The sequence below is a fragment of the Piliocolobus tephrosceles genome, chromosome 9, assembly GCF_002776525.5.
Source record: "Piliocolobus tephrosceles isolate RC106 chromosome 9, ASM277652v3, whole genome shotgun sequence".
Taxonomy (NCBI): domain Eukaryota; kingdom Metazoa; phylum Chordata; class Mammalia; order Primates; family Cercopithecidae; genus Piliocolobus; species Piliocolobus tephrosceles.
The window spans coordinates 33,443,994-33,470,047 of record NC_045442.1 but is presented as its reverse complement, the minus strand read 5'-3'; the positions used below and the strand labels follow the sequence as shown (position 1 = coordinate 33,470,047).

The window sequence follows — 26,054 nt, the reverse complement described above, 5'->3', positions numbered from 1 at the left end:
TCTTTACAAAGGAGTCTCCGAAGCTGCTGGGACCTTGCAGTGAGGGAGAAAAGATCTGAATGCTAAACTGGGCAAGAGATACATTTATCAGGCAGACCGTGAATATCAACTTTCCACCAAATAGGTGAATCTTTACCTTTTTCTTTTCTGGATTTCCAACATTTGCCAGAGCTATAAACCGGGTGGCATGCTGTGCATTTTCCTGTAGAACAATATGGTTTCTAGAACATATTTGAGAGACAAAATATTATAATTTTACTTTTGATTTGCAATGACAAAATATGTGGACTCCATGGGGCCATAAAAAGAGCAGAGGTCCTCAGTTCATCACAAGTCAAATGATTTCAGATAAGTTACTATCTATCCGTCTAATAGGGCAACGATCCCTACCTCACAAGGCTGTTTTAGGAAGAGATGAGATTATGTCTTCAGAAACCATCAAAACTCCAACTTTTGGCTTTAAAAGAGTTGTAAAATTAGTAAAATGTTGACAATAGTTCAAGCTAAGTGATGGGCACATGAGGGTTCATTTTACTATTGCCTCTTCTTTTGTGTAATAAAGAGCCAAAATAAAATAGGCCAGGCACTTTGGGAGGCTGAGACAAGAGGACTGCTTGAGCCCAGGAGTTTGAGACCACCCTAGGCAACACAGTGAGACTGTCTCTACAAAAAATTTTTTTAATTAACTGGGTATAGTGGTGCATAACTATAGTCCCAGCTACTCAGAAGGCTAAGGTAGGAGAATCACTTGAGCCCACCAGGTTGAGGCTGCAGTGAGCCATGATCGTACCTCAGCACTCTAGCCTGGGATACAGAATGAGATCTTGTCTCAAAAAAAAAACATGTAGTCCTTTGTGTCTGGCTTCATTCACTTAACATGAAGTTTCAAGGTTCAACCATGTTGTAGCACATATCAGTACTTCATTGCTTTTCCTTGCCAAATAACATTTCATCATATATTTATCACTTTTAATTTACCCGTTCATCAGGTGATGGACATTTGGGTTGTCTGCACTTTTGAGCTATTATGAATAATGCTATTATGATCATTTGTATACAAGTTTTTGTGTGGACCTATGTTTTCCCTTATCTTGGGACAGGAATAAAATTGCCATTACCATGCTGCTGACTCTTATGTTTAACCTCTCAAGAACTGCTAAACAGTTTTCCAAAGCAGCTGCACCATTTTACACTCTCACCAGCAATGCGTGAGGGTTCCAATTCCTCCACATCCTTGCCAACACTTGTTATTATGTATTTGCCTTTTTGACTACAGCCTTCCCAATGGGTATTAAGTAGTATATCATTGTGCTTTCGATTTGCATTACCATAATGGCTAATGATACGAGCATCTTTTTATATGTGTATTGGCCTTTTTGTCCTTTGAGATGGAGTCTCTCTCTGTTGCCCAGACTGGAGTGCAGTGGCGCAATCTTCGGTCACTGCAAGCTCCGCCTCCTGGGTTCATGCCATTCTCCTGTCTCAGCCTTCCGAGTAGCTGGGACTACAGGCGCCTGCCACCATGCCCGGCTAATTTTTTGTATTTTTAGTAAAGACAGGGTTTCACTGTGTTAGCCAGGATGGTCTCGATCTCCTGACCTCAGGATCTGCCTGCCGTGGCCTCCCAAAGTGCCGGGATTATAGACGTGAGCCACTGCGCCCAGCCCTATTGGCCATTTTCATATGTTCTATGAAAAACTGTATTGAGATTCTTAAGAACTGTGTACGTTTTGAGTGGGTTGTTCCCAAAACTTCTGTTTTTGCAGTATATTTTTAGAGAACAAGACATTTTTCTGGAATGCATATATGGAGATTTAACAGAAAAAGCTGTATCACCTATGATTCTGCATTAGGGTGTGGGATTACGGTAAGGGGGGTATTCTCTTCTTGCTCACTTACATTTTTTTAACTGGCAACAAGTGTATATTACTTTTGTAAAAAAAGAAGGGAAATAAGTTATTTTAAGGATAATCCATGCCCTTCATTGGTGAAGATAATTCTGAGCTTTTACTTAACTCGCTCACTTGTAAAACATAGGTTTTCTTGGCAATATATTCTTTCTTAAAGAATTAACTTGACCTCTATATACCTACTATGTACCCACAAAAATTAAAAAAATAAAAACTCCACCTCTGAGTACTAAAGAAAAAAAAGAAAAAAAATATATTTTCTTGGCTGGGTGCAGTGGCTCATGCCTGTAATCCCAGCACTTTGGGAGGCTGAGGTGGGCGGATCATGAGGTCAAGAGTTCAAGACCAGCCTGACTGACATGGTGAAACCCCATCTCTAATAAAAATACAAAAAAAAATTAGCTGGGTGTGGTGGCACGCACCTGTAATCCCAGCTACTCAGGAGGCTGAGGCAGGAAAATCGCTTGAACTCAGGAGGCGGAGGTTTCAGTGAGCCGAGATCATGCCACTGCACTCCAGCCAGGCGACAGAGTGAGACTCCGTCTCAAAAAAAAAAAAAGACAAAAAAAAATTTTTTTTATTTTTCCTTCTCATTTACTTTTAATTAACAACTAAAAATTGTATATATTTATGGTATACAACATGCTGTTTTGAAATGTGTATATATTGTGGGATGGCTAAATCAAGCTAATCAACATATGTATTATCTCATATTTATTTGTGGTAAAAAAATTTTTAAAGAAATGGGGCTCCCTATGTTGCCCAGGCTAGAGTGCAGTGGTTATTTACAGGCATAGTCATTGCACACTATACCCTAGAACTCCTGGGCTCAAGCGAGCCTCCTGCCTCAGCCTTCCAAGTAGCTAGAACTACAGGCACACACCACCATGCCTGGCCCTGAAAAGGAAAAAACTGATAGAAGTTCTTGATTCTGAAACTGAAGAAATTCCAAAGTGATTTCAACTTAGGGAACAAACTCAGAGAAGATGAATGACTTGAGAGTCACTTATTTCACTGTCTGAGTAAACAAATGGAACCAAGACGTTATATGGTTAAAAATGAACAAGAGAAGTTTATATAGAAGATGTATGGCAAATTCTTCAAAAAGCCAAAGAGAATGAAATGCTACTCACCGATATGGAAGCCTCTCATAATAGGTCTTTTCTAAAGCAGCAAAATGATATCTTGGTTTCAAGCCCATGGCAAGACTGGAAACTAAAGCAGAGCCACATTTTTTGGTATCCACTTCTCCCTAGTAAACAAAAACTTAGTCATCCATACAGACCAAAAGTTATCAAGAAATGCAAATAAATAATAAGACATTTTGAAATGTCTTTGAAATTTATACATGAATACAAATGTGGGCAGAAGGAATTGCACAGTGAATTTCACACATATGGCAATCAGAGAAAAAATCTTAAATAAGGGAGCTGAACTATTATGAATGTAGAAATAGGAACAACTGTTGGAAGCCAGAGATTAAAAGGTTACTCCTCCATATCAATACCCAAGACATAATTAAAACCTTTTTTGGAAAGTAAGCTCTCCCTCTGGAGCCCACAGACTGGGCTTCTAGTCGCTTTCGTTTTTCTGAGATGGAGTCTTGCTTTGTCGCCCAGGCTGCTGGAGTACAGTGGCACGATCTCGGCTCACTGCAACCTCTGCATCCTGGGTTCAAGAAGCGATTCTCCTGCCTCAGCCTCACTAGTAGCTGGGATTACAGGCACATGCCGCCACACCCAGCTAATTTTTGTATTTTTAGTAGAGACAGGGTTTCACCATGTTGGTCAGGCTGGTCTCAAACTCCTGATCTCATGATCCGCCCGCCTGGGCCTCCCAAAGTGCTGGGATTACAGGCGTAGGCCACCACACCCAGCCTCTAGTTTGTTTGTACTGCATCTGCAGTTCACAGGTCCAGGGAGTCATAGTCAATTCAGAAAATCAAAGTGAAAAGCTACGTTTCAGGGCTCCTAGGATCCACAGAATATCTGATATAGTGTACTCAAGGACTTCATCACGAGCATATAATCCTTTATTTTGCGTGAGTCAAGGAAGTAGCAGTTTCAGGAAGGGCATAACCACACCCTTAAGTAACATGAAGTTTGCCCAAACTTATTCTTGTTCCCAGAACACCTCAGATTCTGTTAACAACCAATTAAGTGATCTCTCACCCACAGCATTTATGAACTCTAATCTAAGAGAAGGTATTACTTGGAAATAAGCTAACCAAGTTTGTTTTCCACTACGTAAAGCAGGAATTTCCTTTTGTCTTATGCTTGTTTCCTTCAGGTTTCTGCTGAAGGGCAGGGAATTAGCTTTGAGGTCGGTCCTAGTATCTTAGGGACTGGTGAACTATACTTTTCTCCTCCATAAATATACTGTATGGTTATTTATAAGCCTTGATCAAAATCAATTTTTAGCTCCCCGCAAAACGAAGGGGCCTCATTTTCTCATCCTTCCTTACAGAGCATCACATGTGTCTTTCTCTCTTCCTTCATCACTTTAGCAGCCTTTCTCTAGATCTTCCCTAGCTTTGCTATATCCTTGTGCTCCAACCAGCACTACCCCTTGTATTCTAGGTAAAGAGTAACCACGGGTTTGTCAAAAAAGAAGAGAGCATCCTCCTTGATAATGCCTGGTATCCTGTTGGCCTTTTTGGTCATGGACACATGGTGCTGAAATTGGTAAGGGGTGGTGTACAGGCTCCACTTCTGGATCATCACTGATAATCCTGAATCCATCCATGGAGATTTGTCCCCAAATGCATTCTTACATTTCCCTTCAATGAAGCTCGGCCAATGTTTTCTGCCCTCACACATAACCTTTTCAAAATATTCCTTAAGCTTACTACCACCAGTGTAGTATTTCACTCCCCATGATAGTTGTCACTCCTGGTGTACCATCCTTTTCAAGATTACTCATAAAATATTAAAATCTGGCCAGGTATGGTGGCTCACACCTGTAATCCCAGCACTCTGGGAGGCCAAGTCAGGTGGATCACTAGGGCCCAGGAGTTCAAGATCAGCCTGGGCAACCCCCTCTCTACTAAAAATACAAAAATTAGGCTGGGCGCGGTGGCTCATGCCTGTAATCCCAGCATTTTGGGAGGCTGAGGTGGGCAAATTACTTGAGGCCAGGAGTTTGAGACCAGCCTGGCCAACATGGTGAAACCCCATATCTACTAAAAATACAAAAAATTCCGCCTGTAATCCCAGCACTTTGGGAGGCCAAGGCAGGCAGATTGTCTGAGCTCAGGAGTTCACAACTAGCCTGGGCAACACGGTGAAACCCCGTCTCTATTAAAATACAAAAAACTAGCCAGGCATGGCAGCGTGCGCCTGTAGTCCCAGCTACTTGGGAGGCTGAGGCTGGAGAATTGCTTGAACCTAGGAGGCAGAGGTTGTGATGAGCAGAGACGGCGCCACTGCACTCCAGCCTGGGTGACAGACAGAGTAAAACTCCATCTCAAAAAAAAAAAAAAAGAGCCAGGCACAGTGGCTCATGCCTGTAATCTCAGCTACTCAGGAGGCTGAGGCAGGAGACTCATTTGAACCCGGGAGGAGGAGGTTGCAGTGAGCCAAGATTGCACCACTGCTCTGCAGCCTGGGTGACAGAGTGAGACTCATCTCAAAAAAATAAAAAATCAGTGAAGCCTCAAAACATTAAGAGGCTTAGGAAAGGGCACTTGAAGCAGAGAATATAAAAAAAATCCTTTATAACTAAGATTTCAGCAGTCTCATCTATGAAGCACACTTTCACGAAATTAACTTTTGCTTTGGTCAGTTGATACAGCTTTTAGAATCCTGAAAATTTTCACAAAAGACTTCTAATAAAAAGTACCCAAGAGCTAAAATACTCAATATAAACAGGAAAAGAAAAAAGGCCCAACTCAAGCTAGTGCAATTTGCTTTTAGAAATTCCAACTGAACAAGTACTACTCACAGAAGAATTCCCAAAGTTCCCCACATACTTGGGCCACGGGGATGTGAGCAAGATATCAACACCCTTAAACTGGGAGGTTGTACACAGCATCGTACTCAGAGAAGACACATCCTTGGGACTAAAATTATAACTTGGTACTGGCTCATTTAAGGACTCTGTGCCACTGAGGTACACAATCTGCAGCCCCGAGCTTCCAGTGAAGATACCTTTACGACCTGGGTTCAAAGAAAAATGAACAAATTTTAGTCACGATTGTAGAATGAAAAGCCATCAATAGGGGGATGAATCTCCCATGACTCTCATATGTCCCTGCCATTTTACATATCTGAAGTGTAAACTCTCCAGCAACTCCCTTCTGGCTGCTAGGCATCAATGGTGAATGGCTACCAACAATATTCCTGCTCAGTAAATACAAACAGCCCTACATGGAGGCTACTGAGCCCACGGGCCAGTATGTTTACACCAGGTGCCTTACAAATATTACTAGAAAAAGCTGGGAAGAGAAGATTAGGAAAAAGGCTTTCTGCCTTCTAGAGAAGACTCTACATGGACTTAAATGCAGACATCAGGACACAGGAAAAGGCAATGAGAAGAAAAATACAGTTCTAAGGAAGCTACAGTCTAGAAAAGATGCACACGGTGAAATCTCATCTCTACTAAAATACAAAAAATTAGTCAGGCATGGCAGCGTGTGCCCGTAGTCCCAGCTACTTGGGAGCAGGCAGCAACTTCCAAGTGAAGGAAAACATTTGGAAAGAGCAAATGTTTAGGAAAAATTAAAGACTCTACTCTCTTCTAGGGTTATTCCTGGCTTGTGGCCTTGTTTCTATTCCCTCCTGTTGCCTTCAAGACCTTGCTCCATCAATTTTCACCTCCCTTTCATCTACTGAGTCTACACAGCTGGTGCTTTCTGTTCAGAAAAAAATATGCTCAATCATCCCCATCCAAAATGAACACACGGCCGGGCGCGGTGGCTCAAGCCTGTAATCCCAGCACTTTGGGAGGCCGAGACGGGCGGATCACGAGGTCAGGAGATCGAGACCATCCTGGCTAACACAGTGAAACCCCGTCTCTACTAAAAATACAAAAACTAGCTGGGCGAGGTGGCGGGCGCCTGTAGTCTCAGCTACTCGGGAGGCTGAGGCAGGAGAATGGCGTAAACTCGGGAGGCGGAGCTTGCAGTGAGCTGAGATCCAGCCACTGCACTCCAGCCTGGGCGACAGAGCAAGACTCCGCCTCAAAAAAAAACAAAAAAAAAAAAACAAAAAAAAATGAACACACATACTAAGAAACTTCCTCGTCTTCAGTTTTGAACTTCTGAAGAGCAGTCCATGCTAAGTGCTTTACCTGCTTTTTGGTTTTTTTTTTTTTTTTGGTTTCTGTTTTTGAGATGGAGTCTTGCTCTGTCGCCAGGTTGGAGTGCAGTGGTGTGATCTTGGCTCACTGCAACCTCTACCTCCGCCTCCCGGGTTCAAGTGATTCTCCTGCCTCGGCCTCCCGAGTAGCTGGGACTCCAGGTGCCCACCACCATGCCCAGTTAATTTTTGCATTTTTAGTAGAGATGGGGTTTCATCATGTTGGCCAGGATGGTCTCAATCTCTTGACCTCATGATCTGCCCACCTCAGCCCCCCAAAGTGCTAGGATAACAGGCATGAGCCACCGTGCCCAGCCTACTTTATTAGTTCCTTAAGCCCCTGCAATCAGTTTCCCTCTCCCATCACTCTCTGAAAGGTCACCCTATATTTGCCAATGTTCTCCTGAAACTATGTTATCTTCACTTAGATTCCTTGAAGTTGACAATATCTTTACCTCTCGAACAGTCCTCTAAGCACTTTTACGTCTTTGTTCCTACCCCCCAAGATGAAGATATACCATCCCCACCCACCAAGGTACTATCATCTACCTGCTTCCCTTCTGACTGTATTTCTTCCTTGATTTTGAGACCAGCCTGACCAACATGGTGAAAGCCTGTCTCTACTAAAAAACACAGAATTAGCCGGCCATGGTGGCACACACCTGTAACCCCAGCTACTCAGGAGGCTGAGGCAGAAGAATCGCTTGAATCCAGGAGGCAGAGGTTGCAGTGAGCCGAGACTACGCCATTGCAATCCAACCTGGGCAACAAGAGCAAAACTCCATCTCAAAAAAAAAATAATAATAACTCTCACTTCCAACTACATGCTGGATGTCTTACCAGTACTTCAAGCTCACTATCACATGTTCACTACCAAGTTCTTTGCTTGATCCTCCTACTGGATCCAAAAAATCTATTTCACAGAAGTAACCCAAGTACCTCAGCTGCTCTTTACACTCCTGACACTAAATTCATATAGTAAAATGGCTGCCAAATATCTATAGTAATGCCCTTAATCCAAATCTACAGACTACACCAAGAACTGCATAAGTCAGACCCATGTTAAAATATACAACAACAGAATTTCAAAATGTGTATCTGACATGTGTAGTTAAAAATAAACAGTGCTCACTTCAGCAGCATATATACTAAAACTGGAAAGATAAAGATAATATTAGCATGGCACCTGCACAAGGATGACATGCAAATTCATGAAGAGTTCCATATTAAAACAACAAAACAAATAAAGTCCTTCCTTCAATTTTTGCTTAAAGAAGTCCCATAGGATTAGAACAAAATAAGACTGGTAACAGGAGGGCCACAGCCAAACAGAGACTAAAGGCCAAGATGAACTATGATGGGGAAGGAGAGAAAAGACATTTACAGCAAAGGAAATGAAGAAGCTTTCTAGAGAAATGAGACCAACAAAGAGGAAATGTGAAGAATAGTAGAGTCAATTAAAAAAAAAAAAAAAGCCAGGCACAGTGGCTCATGCCTGTAATCCCAACACTTTGGGAGGCTGAAGCAGGCGGATCACGAGGTCAGGAGATCGAGACCATCCTGGCCAACATGCTGAAATCCCGTCTCTACTAAAAACATAAAAATTAGCTGGATGTGGTAGCGCGTGCCTATAATCCCAGCTACTCGGGAGGCTGAGGCAGGAGAATCACTTGAACCAGGGAGTCGGAGGTTGCAGTGAGCTGAGATCACGTCACTGCACTCCAGCCTGAGCAACAGAGCGAGACACTATCTCAAAAAAAAAAAAAGAAAAAAAAGGAGTTGAATGATCTAAGAGGCAGCAGACTGCCAGCAGGTGGGGGGAAAACAAAAGCAAAATTTGACAGTGCTTTTGAAAATGGCCAGACATTGAAAGAGCCACTAAAAGCAATACAGAGGATTGTGGAGGAAACAACTTTAAGCTGGAACTGAAGAGTGTACCTGGAACCAGAAAAAGGAGAGTAAAAAAAAGTAAAAAATCCCCAAAGAACAGCACTAAAAATGTGAGTTGCCAAAACCTTAGAGTGAAACCTAGAGCGGTAAATAGTTGGGAGCCTAATTAACAAGTAAGCTGTATATATCCAGCAAGATTGTATGGTAAGGCCACATACATGAAATTTCCTTTGTGTGAACATAATTTATACCTTAAGTATCCCATATACTGTAGACAAGGAGTTTATCCCTCTAGTTGGCTAAACAAGTGTGTACTGGATTGTGGGAACATAATGAGATTGGGGCTAAGTGGTAGAAATAATAAAGGAAAAATGGCACTGTCCTAAGGGCATTGTCCTAAAGGCATAGCAGCACATATACAGACTTTGGGAAAAAACCCTCCAAACCCCATTATCTCAGGCTGTAATCACTGAAAAATCTAGCCAAACATTTCCTGGGACACTAATTCCTGAGAACACTATATTATGTTCATTACAAATACAACAAATATCGGCCAGGCACGGTGGCTCACGCCTCTAACCCCAGCACTTTGGGAGGCCGAGGCAGGCGGATCACGAGGTCAGGAGATCAAGATGATCCTGGCTAACACGGTGAAACCCCGTCTCTACTAAAACTATAAAAAATTAGCCAGGTATGGTAGCACACGCCTGTAATCCAAGCTACTCAGGAGGCTGAGGCAGGACAATCACTTGAACCTGGGAGGCAGAGGTTACAGTGAGCCAAGATTGTGCCACTGCACTCCAGCCTGGGTGACAGAGCGAGACTCCGTCTCAAAAAAAAAAAAAAAAAACACACACAAATGTAACAAGTATCAGCTTACCCAGATAAGTAATGTTTTCAGCTAATTCGCATCCATCAGCATCCTGGAAATATTTTACTGTTTCCTGGTTATTGGCACCAAGCACATATGTCTGAATAGGAGCTAGTGAGGGAAACAGACATGACACCATATAGTTACCAGATCTGCTTTAGAACTTGAGATATGCCTCTCTATAGAAAAAATATTTACAGCAAAAGTAAATAGTCCATGCATTCACATTCCCCATATTTAGCAATCCTAAATGTGGAACTGCTTATCCACTAAGGATATACTACACCCAACCTTGTAGCTTGACTATTTTTTGTTTTGTTTTGTTTTCTGAGACAGAGCCTTGCTCTGATCGTGCAGTGGCGCGATCTCGACTCATTGCAATCTCCGCCTCCCGGTTCAAGCGATTCTCCTGCCTCAGTCTCCCAAGAAGCTGGGATTACAGACATGCGCCACCATGCCCTGCTAATTTTTGTATTTTTAGTAGACACAGGGTTTCACCATGTTGGCCAGGCTGGTCTCGAACTCCTGACCTCAGGTGATCCGCCCGCCTCAGCCACCCAAAGTGCAGGGATTACAGATGTGAGCACCGGGATAGTCTCAATAATGAAAAACAGCTTAAATTCTTAAATACTGAAAATTATTCTTAAATTCTTAAATAATGAAAAACAACTCAGCAAGAACTGTGGCCCTTGAAATTTTATTAGAAATCGTATGTTAAATAAAAATAATTTCTATACCTTTCTTGATGCCAGTCTTATACTCCTCCCATTCAGCATCTGGGGTGGAGCCAAAGAAATTTCCTACACACAACAGCAGCTAAAATGAGTTTTTTAAACAGATATATGAGATTTTAAAATATCAAACAGTACATAATTGATAGTAATATTTAACTATTCAATAGTTTCAAATCAGTTTATTCTTAATCAATTTGCAGATTTCAAAATATAATTCTTTAGCAGCAACTGTTAATTCTATGAATTATTAAGTTTTGGCTTTTGGCTGTCAAATTCATGTTAGAGTCAAGGAACTAAACTTTTAAAAGAAGTCAGAATTCAAGGACTCCTCAAATTCCCAGTCCCACTCTGACACTCATGGCTCTCTCCACATATCCTTCCCTGGAATATACAGTCACATAGAAATAGATCTCTAAAGATCCCCATGTGAAACAAACAAAAAAAAACTTAAAATATTAGAAATTCTGAGAAATACGGGGCATAAAAAACACATTTCCTGACTGTTGTCTTTACTCAACCTTTAACCCAATGAACAAATTATCCTCATACTTGGAATACTCTCTTCTGTACTCTTAAGAGTTTACAGTCTAGTTGGCAACCATACACAATATTCATATAGAGCTTTTAAGCCTGTGATGCATTGGTATATATGTTACCTGACTTAATCCTCACCACATTCATGAAATAGATCTGTGCTTCCCAAACCCAGGGGTCAGAATCACTTAAGGAAGTGTTGCTAGTCTGTTTTCAGGTTTTGGTACAGTGATAAAGTAACAAGATTCAAAGTCAAAAAATATAAAGATAAATAGTAAATAGGTCTCCCTCCCCTAACCACTCAGTAGCTACTAAGTTCCTATGCTCATGAAGGGAACTCAATTTAACAAAAATGGTATGTGTTCAATCAAGACCTAAAGGAGTGCAAACTTTATTTTTACGTGTGACTACAAAGGTAAAATTAAATTCAGTAAAAACAAACATCTTACATCAAAGTTTCCACTTTTCTTCTGAATTGCTCGAATTCTACTGAACAAAATATCAAACTTTCCTTCAACATCTCCACAAGCCAAGCTGCAAACAAAGAGATAAACATTATAGCAATTTAGGAAACAAATGGGCCTGCCAGGTTTGGTATATACTAGTCTTTTGGATTAGATAGATACATGATCTAGTCTCTTTGTAGTTACCTTGCAAGGTTCAGGGCACGTAAACCACTGGGCAGATCCACTGAGGGTCTCACCAACACCTCCCACTCGCCATATCTAAAATTTAGCTTATCATTTACTCCACGATTGAGCCAGCTTCTTCTCCTCATTCCTAAGTTTTGTGGACATCTCTATGGCTGACACGGTCAACAAGAGTCAAAAATACCCCATCCAGTCACCAAGTCCCATCAATCCCTTTTTCCAGACATCTCACATTCATTCTATCCTTTTTATTTTGACTCCTCCTATCTTAGTACAGGGCTTCATTCATTTGATAAACAGGCTCTGGACAGCAACAATACGCTAAGTACAATATGCCAAGTATATATACTATGAACATGTTAGCAGTACAAAGTGGAGGAAGACTCAGTTTAAGACTCAAAGAGTTTATAATCAGGGAAAGGAAAACACTCTAATCGTTATAAATTTGTAAGAAAAAGGGCTATAACAGGAGGTATGTGTGAAGTGTTATGGGGCAGGAAGTAGAAAATGGCAAGAGCTGACAACGGTAAGGTAAACTGGCCCTAGGTTATGAAGGGACTTTTACTATCATCTCATTTCTGAGTTTTTCTAATTCTGATTTATATGGTTTTTCCATGGCTTATATCATTTTCTTAATGTCTTTTAATTCATCTTGAAATATTAAAATTTAATTGTTCTGTGAGTGTGTCTTTCTGGCGTGCTTTTATTGTCCACCTCGCCAAACTTCTTTTCTTTTTCTTTTTTTTTTTTTGAGACAGGGTCTCACTCTGTCACCCAGGCTAAAGTGCAGTGGCACGACCTTGGCTCACTGCAACCTCCACTCCACTCCACTCCACTCCACCCCACCCCACCCCACCCCCTTCTTATGGCAGAGGAAGAATCAGAGAAAAATACAATGAATCTAGTGTTAGATTCAAAGTAGAGAATACACTTATGTTTCCTCTAATGCCTTCTCTTCTTCCTATCCATCCTACGTAAAGTCGTCAGCTTAATGTCCTTTCCTCAAAACATTAAGAGGTTCCCCACTGCCTACAGAACCACAGCTTTCCACAGGCCTTCACCTGTCGTCTTTCTAATGCTTTCTGCAAGTTTTCTTAACTGAAATCTTACTTACTGGCAATTTGATTACTCTCTGCCTCTGTCATTCCCTAGGGTAGTTCCACCCTACCCATCCTGAATCTAAGCTTTTCCCATCCTTCAAGGTTTAGCACATTTCTGAAGTCTTGCTGGCTGGCTCAGAAGTCATCCCCTTCTCAAAACCTCAGAAAACCATATTACAGCATTTCAGAGCAAGCTCTGTCATAAACTAATAGGACTTTTATTTCTATTTTGAGTGCCACCTCCTCTAGGAGGCCTTCTAGTACCTATCAGTTACCAATTTCTTTTTTTTTTTCTTTTTTTTTTTTTTGAGACGGAGTCTCGCTTTGTCGCCCAGGCTGGAGTGCAGTGGCACCATCTTGGCTCACTGCAAGCTCCGCCTCCTGGGTTCACACCATTCTCCTGCCTCAGCCTCTGAGTAGCTGGGACTATAGGCATGCACCACCACGCCCGGCTAATTTTTTGTATTTTTAGTAGAGACGGGGTTTCACCGTGTTAGCCAGGATGGTCTCGATCTCGTGCCCTCGTGATCCGCCCGCCTCGGCCTCCCAATCCTGTAATCACGCCCGCCTCGGCCTCCCAATCCTGTAATCACGGGATTACAGGCGTGAGCCACCGTGCCCGGCCAGTTATCAATTTCTAGTGTTCCCATAGGATCCTGCATTTCTTCCATCCCAGTAGTTGTCACATGGAATTATCATTGTTTCTGGGCGATTCACTGTCCAGTTTATACATCATGAGGTGCCTCATCTCCTCATCTGGGCCCTTTTCCAGTGTTCTCTATCCCGCTGAACAAAGATAGACATCTATGACCCAACAGGGCCAACTCCTTTTCACTCACAATTAAACCATCACAAGCCTTGTTGACTTTACTTCCTTAATAAACTTTAACCCCTAAACTTTTCCTCTGTCATCACTCCACCTAATCCCAACTGTTCTCTACTTTGGCTCTGATTTGTTCTCCACATTGCAAACAGAACTGCTTTCCAAAATGAAAATTTGATCATGCCAAGGCATTCTTAAGCATTTCAATAACCCTTTTAGGTTAAAGACAAAAATACAGTTATGTGCACATAACAATGTTTTGGTCAACAAGGGACCACATATATGACGGTGGTCCCATAAGATTATAATGGAACTGAAAAATTCCTAGTGATGTCTAGCCATTTGTAACATCACAGTGCAATATATTACTCATTTGTTTGTAGTAATGCTGGTATAAACACCTACTCGGCTGGTGGTTATAAAAAGTGTAGCACATACAGTTATGTACAGTATACAATATTTGATAATGATAATAAACAACTATGTTACTCGTATATATATAATATTTAGTATGCTATTGCCCGGTGTGGTGGCTTATGCCTGTAATCCCAGCACTTTGGGAGGCCGAGGTGGGCGGATCACGAGGTCAGGAGATCGAGACCATCCTGGTTAACACGGTGAAACCTTGTCTCTACTAAAAATACAAAAAATTAGCCGGGCGTGGTGGCAGGCGCCTGTAGTCCAGCTACTCAGGAGGGAGGCAGGAGAATGGTGTGAACCCGCGAGGCAGAACTTGCAATGAGCCAAGATTGCGCCACTGCAGTCCAGTCTGGGCAACAGAGTGAGACTACGTCTCAAAAAAAAAAAAAAATTTAGTATGGTATGCTCTTTACTGTTATTTTGCAGAGTATACTCCTACATATTTAAAAAAAAAAAAAAAAAGTTAACTGTAAAAAAGCCTCAGGCGGCCGGGCATGGTGGCTCAAGCCTGTAATCCCAGCACTTTGGGAGGCCGAGACGGGTGGATCACGAGGTCAGGAGATCGAGACCATCCTGGCTAACACGGTGAAACCCTGTCTCTACTAAAAATATACAAAAAAAAAAACTAGCCGGGGGAGGTGGCGGGCGCTTGTAGTCCCAGCTACTCGGGAGGCTGAGGCAGGAGAATGGCGTAAACCCGGGAGTCGGAGCTTGCAGCGAGCTGAGATCTGGCCACTGCACTCCAGCCTGGGCGACAGAGCGAGACTCCATCTCAAAAAAAGGAAAAAAAAAAAGCCTCAGGCAGGTCCTTCAGGAAGCATTCCACAGGGCACTGTTATCATAGGAGATGGCAGCTTCATGCATGTTATTACTACTGAAGCCTTTCCAGTGGGACAAGATATGGAGGTGAACACCAGTGATACTGATGATCCTGACCCTGTGTAGGCCTAGACTCGTGTGTGTGTGTGTGTGTGTGTGTCTTAGTTTACAACAAAAAAAGTTTAAAGCCAGGCACAGTGGCTCATGTCTGTAATCCCAGCACTTTGGGAGGCTGAGGCAGGAGGATAACTTGAGCCCAGGAGTTCAAGACCAGCCTGGGTAACATAGCAAAACCCCCTCTCTACAAAAAGTACAGAAATTAGCTAGGTGTAGTGGCTTGTGCCTGTAGTCCCAGCTACTCAGGAGACTGAGGTGGGAGAATCACTTGAGCCCAGGAGGCTGAGGTTGCAGTGAGCCGTTACTGCACAATTGCACTGCAGCCTGGGCGACAGTGAGACCCTGTCTCCAACCAAAAAAAAAAAAAAAAAAAAAAGTTTAAAGGGTAAAAAGAAAAAATAATAATAGAAGCTTGTAGAATAAGGATATAAAGAAAATATTTTTGTACAGCTGTACAACGTGTTTTGCATCTTAGCTGTTATAACAAATCAAAAAGTTTAAAAAAACTTAAAGTTTATAAAGTAACAGTTACAGTAAACTAGTTTATTGTTGAAAACAAATAATGTTTTTATAAATTTAATATAGGTGAAGTGTACAGTATTCATAAAGTCTACAGTAGTGTAAAGTAATACATTCACTCACCTCTTACTAACTCAGAGAAACGTTCAGTTCTGCAAACTCCATTCATGATAAGTGTCCTACACGAGTATACCCTTTTTTTCCCCTGTATACAGTATTTTCTTTTTTTCTTTTGAGACAGAGTCTCACTCTGTGGTCCAGGCTGGAGTGCAGTGGCGCGGTCTTGGCTCACTGCAACCTCTGCCTCTCAGGCTCAAGCCATTCTCCTGGCTCAACCTCTTGAGTAGCTGGGATTACAGGCGCCCGCCACCATGCCCGGCTAATTTTTGTATGTTTAGTAGTTACAGGGTTTCACCGTGTTGGCCAGGCTGGTCTTAAACTTCTGACCTCTGGTAATCCACCCACCTCGGCCTCCCAAAGCGTTGGGATTACAGGCGTAAGCCACTGCACCCGGACAGGTATTTTCACTGTACCCTTTCTATATTTAAATACAAAAATACTTACCGTTATGTTACAATTGCCTACAGTATTCAGTACAGTAACATGATGAACAGCTTTGTAGCCTAGGAGCAACAGGCTATACACCATTTAGCCTAAGTGTATAGGAAACCATACCATGTAGGTCTCTGTAAGTACACCAAAGATGTTCGCACAATGATGAAATCACCTAACAACTCATTTCTCAGAACATAACCCTGCTGTTAAGCAATGGATTACTCTGTTCCCCAAGGCTCAATCCTAACTTTCTCGGGAAGCCTTCTTGACTCCTACCATTAAGCCAAACACGCCTCTTATGCACTCTCCCAGAACCATGAATCTTTTCTTCCCAAAATTTACCACTATTGCAATTTTTTTTTTTTTTTTTTTGTGACAAGGTTTCAAACTGTCACCCAGCCTGGAGAGCAGCAGCATGATCACAGCTCACTGCAGCCTCGACCTCCCCAGGCTCAGGTGGTCCTCCCGCTTCAGCCTCCCAATTAGCTGGGACCACTACGCCCAGCTAACTTTTTTTTTTCTGTATTTTTTTGTACAGACCGGGCCTTGCTATACTGCCCAGGCTGGTCTTGAATTCCTCGACTCAAGCGATCCTCCTGCCTCGGCCTCCCGAGTCGCTGGGATTACAGGCGTGAGCCACTACGCCTGGCCCTATCACTATGGTAACTTCACATTTATCTGAATTCCTTTTTTTTTTTTTTTTAGACTGAGTCTCGCTCTGTTACCCAGGCTGGAGTGCAGTGGTGCAATGTGGGCTCACTGTGCAACCTCAGCCTCTGGGTTCAAGAGATTCTCCTGCCTTAGCCTCCTGAGCAGCTGGGATTACAAGCACACGCCACCAGGCCTGGCTAATTTTTTGTGTGTATTAGAACAGACAGGGTGTCACCACATTGGCCAGGCGGGTCTCGAAGTCCTGACCTCAAGTGATCCGCCCACGTCAGCCTCCCAAAGTGCTAGAATTACAGGCATAAGCCACCGTGTCTGGCCATTACTTGTTTTGTTTGTTTGTTTGGTTGGTTTGGTTTTTCTTTTCTTTGTTTTGAGATGGAGTATCTTCTGTCGCCCAGGTTGGAGTGCAGTGGCGCGATCTCGGCTCACTACAACCTCTGCCTCCCGGGTTCAAGCGATTCTCCTGCCTCAGCCACCGCGTCCGGCCCATTATCTGGATTCTTTAGTGCCTGTCCCTCTAGACTATAGGCTTGGTTAAAGCAGGAACTCCATCTGTTGCAACACCTAGCACACCGTCCAGCACATCTGCAATTCTTCAATAAATACTTGCTGAATGAAGCCACCACCCGCGCCCCTCCTCCCCGCAAAAAGAAGTGCGCCATGGAAGGGTCCCTATCTACTCTGTCCACCACTGCCCAGAGCCCATCAGTGGGCCCAATGGCTAAGAGTATTTGGTGACTAAATATATGGGGACAGGAAAAACGAAGGGGAAAGATGTGTCAGAGGCCAAGACTGCCCCCTAAGATGGAGGAGGCCTAACTCTGGGAGGTTCCGCCTCTCCCAACGAGCGTCGCCAAGAAAAACCCCCTCAGAAGCGAAAAAAGCCAGGAAAAGAGGCCAGCCCCGGCCAGTAAAAGACATCACCTAAGCTCCCCAGCAGCCCCGTGTCTCTCTGCCTTTTCCTTCTCCCTTCCTGTCACGGGAAAGACTTCCACCCGTGTCGACACCTACACACACGAAAGAGACTGAAAGAGAGAGGCTTCCATTCACGGTCACTCACAGGCGCAGCGGTTTCTGTGCCATCTGTCCGAATAGTATGAGTTGCGACTGCCACCTAAAATTGGGAATGCGAATCTGCGCTCCTCGGAAAAATGTGACCGCGCAACAATCAGACGTCAGCGCCCTCCAGCCAATAACGGTTCACTTACTTACGGAGACCGCCGAGGGACAGAAGCCTCTCTCAGGTGGTTGCGCCTCAAGGAAGAATCAGGAGGAAAGGAGAAAGATGAAGTGACCAAAAGAATTCCAATTATAATTTTTTTAATTACATTTCAGAGCACTTGAAGCGAGTGAATGGCTAGGAAGTACAGAGCAGAATGTCGGGTTCTAACCTAACCTAATCTAACCTGACCTAACCATATCGGTGTAATGGGCAAGACAGACCCCCTCTATCCACGTTTTTTGTAAGTTTTTAACCTATCAAAAAGTTAAAAAGTTAAAAGTTAAAAGGCGGGGCGGCTAATGCCTATAATCCCAGCACTTTGGGAGGCTGAGGCGGGCGGATCACTTGCGGTCAGGCGTTCAAGACCAGCCTGAGCAACATGGTGAAACTCCGTCTCTACTAAAAATACAAAAATTAGCCGGCCATGGTGGAGAATTGTCTGAACCTGGGAGGCAGAGGTTGCAGTGAGTCAAGATCGCGCCATTGCACTCCAGCCTGGACAAGAGCGAAACTCCGTCTCAAATTAAAAAAAAAAAAAAAAAAGTTAAAAGAATAATGGCTATTGCCTTGATTCAGTAAGTCTCAGCATGTTGCCAAATTTGCTTGTGTTCTCTTTCTCTCAAAGTGCCCAAACCCTTCCATTCTCACTGGATCATTTGAAAGTAAAGTGCAGGCAGGGCGCGGTGGCTCACGCCTATAATCCCAGCGTTTTTGGGAGATTGAGACCATCCTGGCTAACACGGTGAAACCCCGTCTCTACTAAAAATACAAAAGATTAGCCGGGCTGGGTGGCACGTGCCTGTAGTCCCAGCTACTAGGGAGGCTGAGGCAGAAGAATCGCTTGAACCCAGGAGGCGGAAGTTGCAGTGAGCCGAGATCAGGCCACTTCACTCCAGCCTAGGAGACAGAGAGAGACTCCGTCTCAAAAACAAATAAAATAAAGTGCAGACAACAGGAATACATCCGCATGCATCTCCTAAGATTAGGACATCCTCCTACATAACCATCATACTATTAATACAGCTACGAAAATTAACATTAATTATTCAATATTATCTAATATACATCCATATTTAAAGTTCTCCATTTGTCCCCCCAAATTGATTTTATATTTGGGGCTTGTTTTGATTCAGATCCAATCAAGTTTCACACTTGCATTTGGTTCTGTCTCTAGTTTATTTTAATCTACAAAAGCCCTCCTACCTATTTGGTTTTAGTTTTTGTAATACTGACTTTTTTGAAGGGTTCAGGCCAAGTGGTAGGAAACAAGTGTGTAAGGAAATGGAAACAATAGAGAGATCCTGACGACTGAGGGGAAGGAAAGACTAATCAAGGACATCTAAATAATTCAAAATTAATTAAAACATAAGATTAAAGAAGAACTACAGGCCAGGCACAGTGGCTGATGCCTGTAATCCCAGCACTTTGGGAGGCTAAGGCGGGAGGTTCACTTAAGAACAGGAGTTCAAGGCCAACCTGGGCAACATAGCGAGACCTCGTCTCTACTACAAATTTTGAAAGAGAAAAAAAAGTGCTTCTTCTCCGAGAAAACACCAAATGGTGCATGACGCCGGTGCAGCAGGGGGACCTGGAGGCCCTGGTGGCCCTGGGATGGGGAATCGCAGTGGCTTCCGCCTAGGTTTCGGCAGTGGCATCCGGGGCTGGGGTCGCAGCCCTGGACGGGGCAGGGGCCGAGGGCGCGGAGCTTGGGGAGGCAAGGCCAAGGATAACGAGTGGATGCCCGTCGCCAAGCTGGGCCGCTTGGTCAAGGACATGAAGATCAAGTCCCTGGAGGAGATCTACCTCTTCTCCCTGCCCATTAAGGCATCTGAGATCATTGACTTTTTCTTGGGTGCCTCTCTCAAAGACGAGGTTTTGAAAATTATGCCGGTGCAGAAGCAGACCCATGCTAGCCAGCGCACCAGGTTCAAGGCCTTTGTTGCTATCGGGGACTACAATGGCCACATCAGCCTGGGTGTTAAGTGCTCCAAGGAGGTGGCCACCGCCATCCGTGGGATCATCATACTGGCCAAACTCTCCATTGTCCCCGTGCGCAGAGGCTACGGGGGGAGCAAGATGGGCAAGCCCCACACTGTCCCTTGCAAGGTGGCAGGCCACTGCGGCTCTGTGCTGGTGTGCCTCATCCCTGCACACAGGGGCACTGGCAACGTCTCAGCACCTGTGCCCAAGAAGCTGCTCATGATGGCTGGTATCCATGACTGCTACACTTCAGCCCGGGGCTGCACTGCCACCCTGGGCAACTTCACCAAGGCCACCTTTGATGCCATCTCTAAGACCTACAGCTACCTGACCCCTGACCTCTGGAATGAGACTGTATTTACCAAGTCTCCCTATCAGGAAATCACTGACCATCTTGTCAAGACCCACACCAGAGTCTCCCTGCAGTGGACCCAGGCTCCAGCTGTGGCTACAACATAGGGTTTTTATACAAGAAAAATAAAGTGAATGAAGCCTGAAAAAAAAAAAAAAGTTAGCTGGACATGGTGGCATATGCCTATACTCCCAGCTACTCCAGAGGCTGAAGTTGGGGGATCACTTGAGCCCAGGAGATGGAGGCTTCAGTGAGCTATTACCTTGCCACTGCTCTCCAGCCTGGGTGACAGAGCAAGCCCTGTCTCAAAAACAAAACAAAACTACAAAGTTCTGGCTTTTCCCACAGCCTGCAAGCCTTCTTTTTTGTTTCTTGCCTCATAAACACTGATGGCTCTGCTTTGCTGGCACGTAAGCATGCATTTTTTCCTAATCTTTGGATAATAACAACACCACCCAGGAGTGGCACTCAAGACTGAATCTTGAAGAAGAGTAGAAGTTTGCCAAACATGAGCAGGTAATAATTCCCAGAAAAGGATACAAAAGTAAGATATAAAAACTCATCCGTATTGAAAAATCAAAAGACTCCACGAAAAAGACTGTTAGAAATAATAAACGAATTCAGTAAAAGTTGCAGGATACCAAGTCAACATGCAAAAATCAGTAGCATTTATATGTACCACCAGCAAACAATCTGAAAAAGAAATCAAGAAAGCAATCTCACTTACAATAGCTACCAAAGAATATAAACTACGTAGGAATCAATTTAACCAAAGAAGTGAAAGATCTATAAAAGGAAAACTAAAAAACTGATGAAAGCAATTAAAGAGGACACACACACAAAAAGGAAAGATATTCCACGCTTATGGATTAGAATAATTAGGCGGGAAGATCACAAGGTCAGGAGATGGAGACCATCCTGACTAACACGGTGAAACCCCGTCTCTACTAAAAATACAAAAAAAAAATTAGCCAGGCATGGTGGCGGGCGCCTGTAGTCCCAGCTACTCGGGAGGCTGAGGCAGGAGAATGGCGTGAAGCTGGGAGGCGGAGCTTGCAGTGAGCTGCTGCACTCCAGCCTCCAGCCTGGGCAACAGAGGGAGACTCCGTCTCAAAAAAAAAAAAAAAAAAAAAAAAAAATGACAACACTACCTGAAGCAATTTACAGATCAATCCAATCCCTATCAAAATACAAATGGCATTCTCTACAGCAAGGATCCCCAACCCCCGGGCTATGGACCAGTACCCATCTGTACCTTGTTAGGAACCAGGATGCACAGCAGGAGGTGAGCGGTGGGCAAGTGAGAATAACCGCCTGAGCTCACTTCCTATCAGATCAGTGGTGGTGCCAGATTCTTACAGAGGCTGGAACCCTGTTGTGAATTGCCCATGAGAGGGTTCTAGGGCACTGCGCACCTTACAAGAATCTGATGCCTGATGATCTGAGGTGGAACAGTTTCATCCCCAAACCATCCCCCATCCCTACATTCAGCTCTCTTTTTCTAAGGTAAATGTCATGTACGATACTTTGTTGTTTTGTTTTGTTTTTGTTTTTGTTTGAGATGGAGTCTAGCTCTGTCGCCCAGGCTGGAGTGCAGTGGCGCTATCTCGGCTCACTGCAAGCTCCGCCTCCCAGCTTCACGCCATTCTCCTGCCTCAGCCTCCAGAGGAGCTGGGACTACAGGCGCCCGCCACCACGCCCAGCTAATTTTGTTTTTGTATTTTTAGTGGAGACGGGGTTTCACCGTGTTAGCCAGGATGGTCTCGATCTTCTTGACCTCGTGATCCGCCCGCCTCGGCCTCCCAAAGTGCTAGGATTGCAGGCGTCAGTCACCGCGCCCGGCCACGATAGTGACATCAGAACTGTTTCGTAAAGCGAGGTGGGATAGATGTGGCACGCACCAGCCACGGTTTCCACTGTACCCAGAGCGTGGAGAGGCAGCGTCACTGCTCTCAAGGTTAATGACAAATCAGTAAAGCACTGCTCTTATTTTTTGCAGTCTTCAATTTGAGAAAGGTGAGAAATAATGTTTTCAATAAATATGGTTCATACCATTAAAAAAAAAAATCCCCCCACGTCCATGGAAAAATTGTCTTCCACAAAAGCAGTCCCTGGTGCCAAAAAGGTTAGGGACTGCTGCTCCAAAGAAATAGAAATAGAAAAAAAAAATCCTAAAATCTATATGGAACCACAAGTGACCCCAAAGAGCCAAAGCAATCCTGAGCAAAAAGCACAAAGCTGAAGGCATGATGCTACCCAACCTAAAAATCTACTACAAAGCTATAGTAACCCAATCAGTATGGTACTGACATAAAAATAGACACATAGACCAATGGAACAGAATAGAAAACTCACATATAAATACATGCATTTACAACCAACTCATTTTAGTCAGTACCGAAAGTACAAAGGTGCCAAGAACATACAATGAGGAAAGGACAATCTCTTCAATAAATGATTCTTGAAGAACTGGATAGCCCTAAACTGAAGAATGAAACTCAACTCTATCTCTCACCATATACAAAAATCACATCAAAATGATTAAAGACTTAAATTAAGACCTCAAACTACGAAGCTACCAGAAGAAAATACTGGGGAAATGTTCCAAGACATTGATCTGGGCAAAAAATTTTTTGTATACGACTTCAAAAGCACAGGCAACAAAAGCAAAAATAGACTAATAGGATTATATCAAACTAAAAAGCGCTGCACAGCAAAGGAAACAATCAACAAAGCGAAGAGACAACCCACAGAATGGAAGAAAATATTTGCAAACTATCCATCTGATAAGGGATTAATAACCAGAATAAATAAAACAAGGAGCTCAAACAACTCAATAGCAAAAAAACCATAAATAATCCTATCTAAAAATGGGCAAAGCCATATGTGGTGATGCTTGCCTATAGTCCCAGCTACTCAGGAGGCTGAAGCAGGCGGTGTTTTTGTTTTTTTTTTTGGGGGGGGGGTTGGGGTGAGCGGATGGAATCTCACTTTGTCACCCAGGTTGGAGTGCAGTGGTGCAGTCTCAGCTCACTGCAGCCTCCACCTCCGGGGTCCAAGTGATTCTCCTGCCTCAGCCTCCCAAGTAGCTGGGATTACAAGTGCTCACCATCATGCCCGGCTAATTTTTTTGTATTTTTAGTAGAGATAGGGTTTCACTATGTTGGCCAGGCTGGCCTTGAACTCCTGACCTCAGATGGTCCACCTATTCAGCCTCCCAAAGTGCTGGGATTACAGGCCTCAGTCACTAAGCCCAGCCCCAGGAGGACTGTTTGAGCCCAGTTTGATTCCAGCATGAGCAACATAATGAGAACTCATCTCTTAAAAAAAAAAAAGGAGGCGGGGCAAAAGATCAAAATAGACATTTCTCAAGACATACAAATGGCCAACAGCTATAAGAAAAAATGCTCAACATCACTAATCATCAGAGAAACGCAAATCAAAACCACAACAAGGTATCACCTCATCCCACTTAAAATTTCCTATCAGGAAGACAGGAATTCACAGATGCTGGCAAGGATGCAGAGAAAGAGGAACTCTCACGCACAGTTGGTGGGAATGTAAATTAGTACAGCCACTATGGAAAATTGTATTGAGTTTCCTCCAAAAACTAAAAATAGAACTACAATATGATCCAGCAAATTCCACTACTGGGTATGTGTCCAAAAGAAAGGAAATCAACATTATCAAAGAGATATATGCGCTCTTATGTTTATTGCAGCACTACTCACAATAGCTAAAATATGGAATCAACCTAAGTGCCCATCAGTGGAGGAATGGGTAAAGAAAATGTGGTATATATACACAATGGAATATTGTTCAGCCATAAAAGGAATGAAATTCTGAAATTCTGTCATTCTCAGCAACATGGATGAAACTGGAGGTCATTGTGTTAACTGAACTAAGCCAAGCACAGAAAAGACAAATATTACATGTTCTCACTCACATATGGGAGCTAAAAAAGTGGATCTCATGGAGATGGAGGTAGACTGGTGGTTAGTAGATTGGTGGTTACCAGAGGCCAGGAAAGGTAGTGGGGATGTGAGGATGAAAAGTTTGATTAGTGGACACAAATACAGAAGAAATAAGACCTATGATAGATCAGAAGAGTGATTATAGCTAATGTTAATCTATTGTACATTTCAAAATAGGTAGAAGATAATAATTCAAATAATGTTCCTAGCATAAAGACAACATAAATATTAAGGTGATGGATATCCCAATAACTCTGATTTAATATTTATACATTACATATATGTATTAAATTATCACATGTACTCTGAAAATACATACACTACATATCAATATAAAAACCTCATCCATGAAATTCTGTATTATCTTTGCAACTTTCCTGTAAATCTAAATCTATTCTAAAAAAGTTTATGAAAACTCATCCATAGGAATTTAAGGTGGCTAAAGATAGCTGAACACAGTGTAACAGGAAATAAAAACGGTAGATCAATATGGCCGGGCACAGTGGCTCACGCCTGTAATCCCAGCACTTTGGGAGGCCAAGGTGGGTGGATCATTTGAGGTCAGGAGTTCGAGACTAGCCTGGCTAATGTGGTGAAACCCCATCCACTGAAAATACAAAAATTAGCCTGGCATGGTGGTGGGCACCTGTAATCTCAGCTACCCGAGAGGCTGAGGCAGGAGAATCGCTTGAACCTGGGAGACAGAGGTTGCAGTGAGCTGATATTGCACCAGTGCACTCCAGCCCGGGCAACAGAGCGAGACGTCTAAAGAAACAAAAAAAGATCAATACATGCACGGAAAAGGAAAAGGGTTGGAAGGGGTAAGACTGATTCTATGTTGAAATGGTAGAGTTACAGTTTAATTCCTCTTTTTTTATTTTCTATAATGGGAGAAAATAATATATATATTACAAGTTTTAAAAAGATGTTTACATAGGGCCTTATGTTAGGCATGGTGGTTCATGCCTACAATCCCAGCACTCTGGCAGGCTGTGGTAAGAGAATCACTTGAGGCCAGTTCAAGACCAGCCTGGACAACATAGTGAGACTCCATCTGTATAAAAAATAATTAGCAAGGCATGGTGGAGCATGCTGGTAGTCCTAGCTATTCAGGAGGCTGAGGTGGGAGGATCAGTTGAGCCCAGGAGGTCAAGACTGTAGTGAGCTATTATCACACCACCACACGCCAGCCTGGGTGACAATAGAGACCCTGTCTATAAACAAACGAAAAAAACGTAAGGAACTTGTATGTGTAATGAAAGTCTAGTTTTTTCAAAGAGGCCATGATACGTCACTATAGGGTTCCAAGCGGGAGTAATAGGGCCAGTTTATATTTTTAAGACTGCTCTGGCAGCAGTGTGGAGGGTGGTATGGAGGGACAGTTAAGATGAGAAGAGCCCACAGCAACAGTCCAGAAGAACAGAGGATAAATGATGACCATCTGGAACAGAGGGGAAACGACAGAAACAGAAGTAAGAAACTCTTTGGGATATGTAATTGGGGACCTCAGACACCTTCTCAGCTGCTAATGTTGTGTTCTGGATAAGGCTGCCTATCTTTCAACCTAGACTGGTCAGTCAGTATGTCCCATTGTCTGATGTCTTTAGTGTGAAAAGAA

The 26,054-nt window shown here is 43.3% G+C and overlaps 1 protein-coding gene, 1 non-coding gene and 1 pseudogene across 12 annotated transcripts in view; 2 read left to right on the top strand and 1 right to left on the bottom strand.

Annotated features, from left to right (window-relative positions):
- Window positions 1-18,081, bottom strand: part of CWF19L1 (CWF19 like cell cycle control factor 1) — a 35,165-nt gene extending 17,084 nt beyond the window's left edge. For 3 of the 11 annotated variants that reach the window (XM_023206409.2, XM_023206411.2, XM_023206413.2), the window contains exons 1-7: window positions 17,920-18,077; window positions 11,686-11,770; window positions 10,706-10,784; window positions 9,978-10,079; window positions 5,853-6,067; window positions 3,044-3,162; window positions 137-221 (exon numbers count right to left, since the gene is read on the bottom strand). In XM_023206409.2, coding sequence (XP_023062177.2) covers window positions 137-221; window positions 3,044-3,162; window positions 5,853-6,067; window positions 9,978-10,079; window positions 10,706-10,784; window positions 11,686-11,770; window positions 17,920-17,954 — 720 coding nt within the window. In that variant the 5' untranslated portion in view covers window positions 17,955-18,077. Of the gene's footprint in view, window positions 1-136; window positions 222-3,043; window positions 3,163-5,852; window positions 6,068-7,869; window positions 7,925-9,977; window positions 10,080-10,705; window positions 10,785-11,685; window positions 11,771-17,832 lie in introns of those variants that run through there. The other 8 variants (XM_023206410.2, XM_023206412.2, XM_023206415.2 and 5 more) reach the window with 7 other exon arrangements.
- LOC111538940 lies at window positions 8,332-8,438 on the top strand. Its single transcript, XR_002730510.1, has one exon. It is a non-coding gene; the product is annotated as a U6 spliceosomal RNA (small nuclear RNA).
- Window positions 18,082-19,687: 1,606 nt separating the features above from the next.
- LOC111538800 lies at window positions 19,688-20,569 on the top strand (annotated as a pseudogene).
- The last annotated feature ends 5,485 nt before the right edge of the window (window positions 20,570-26,054 follow it).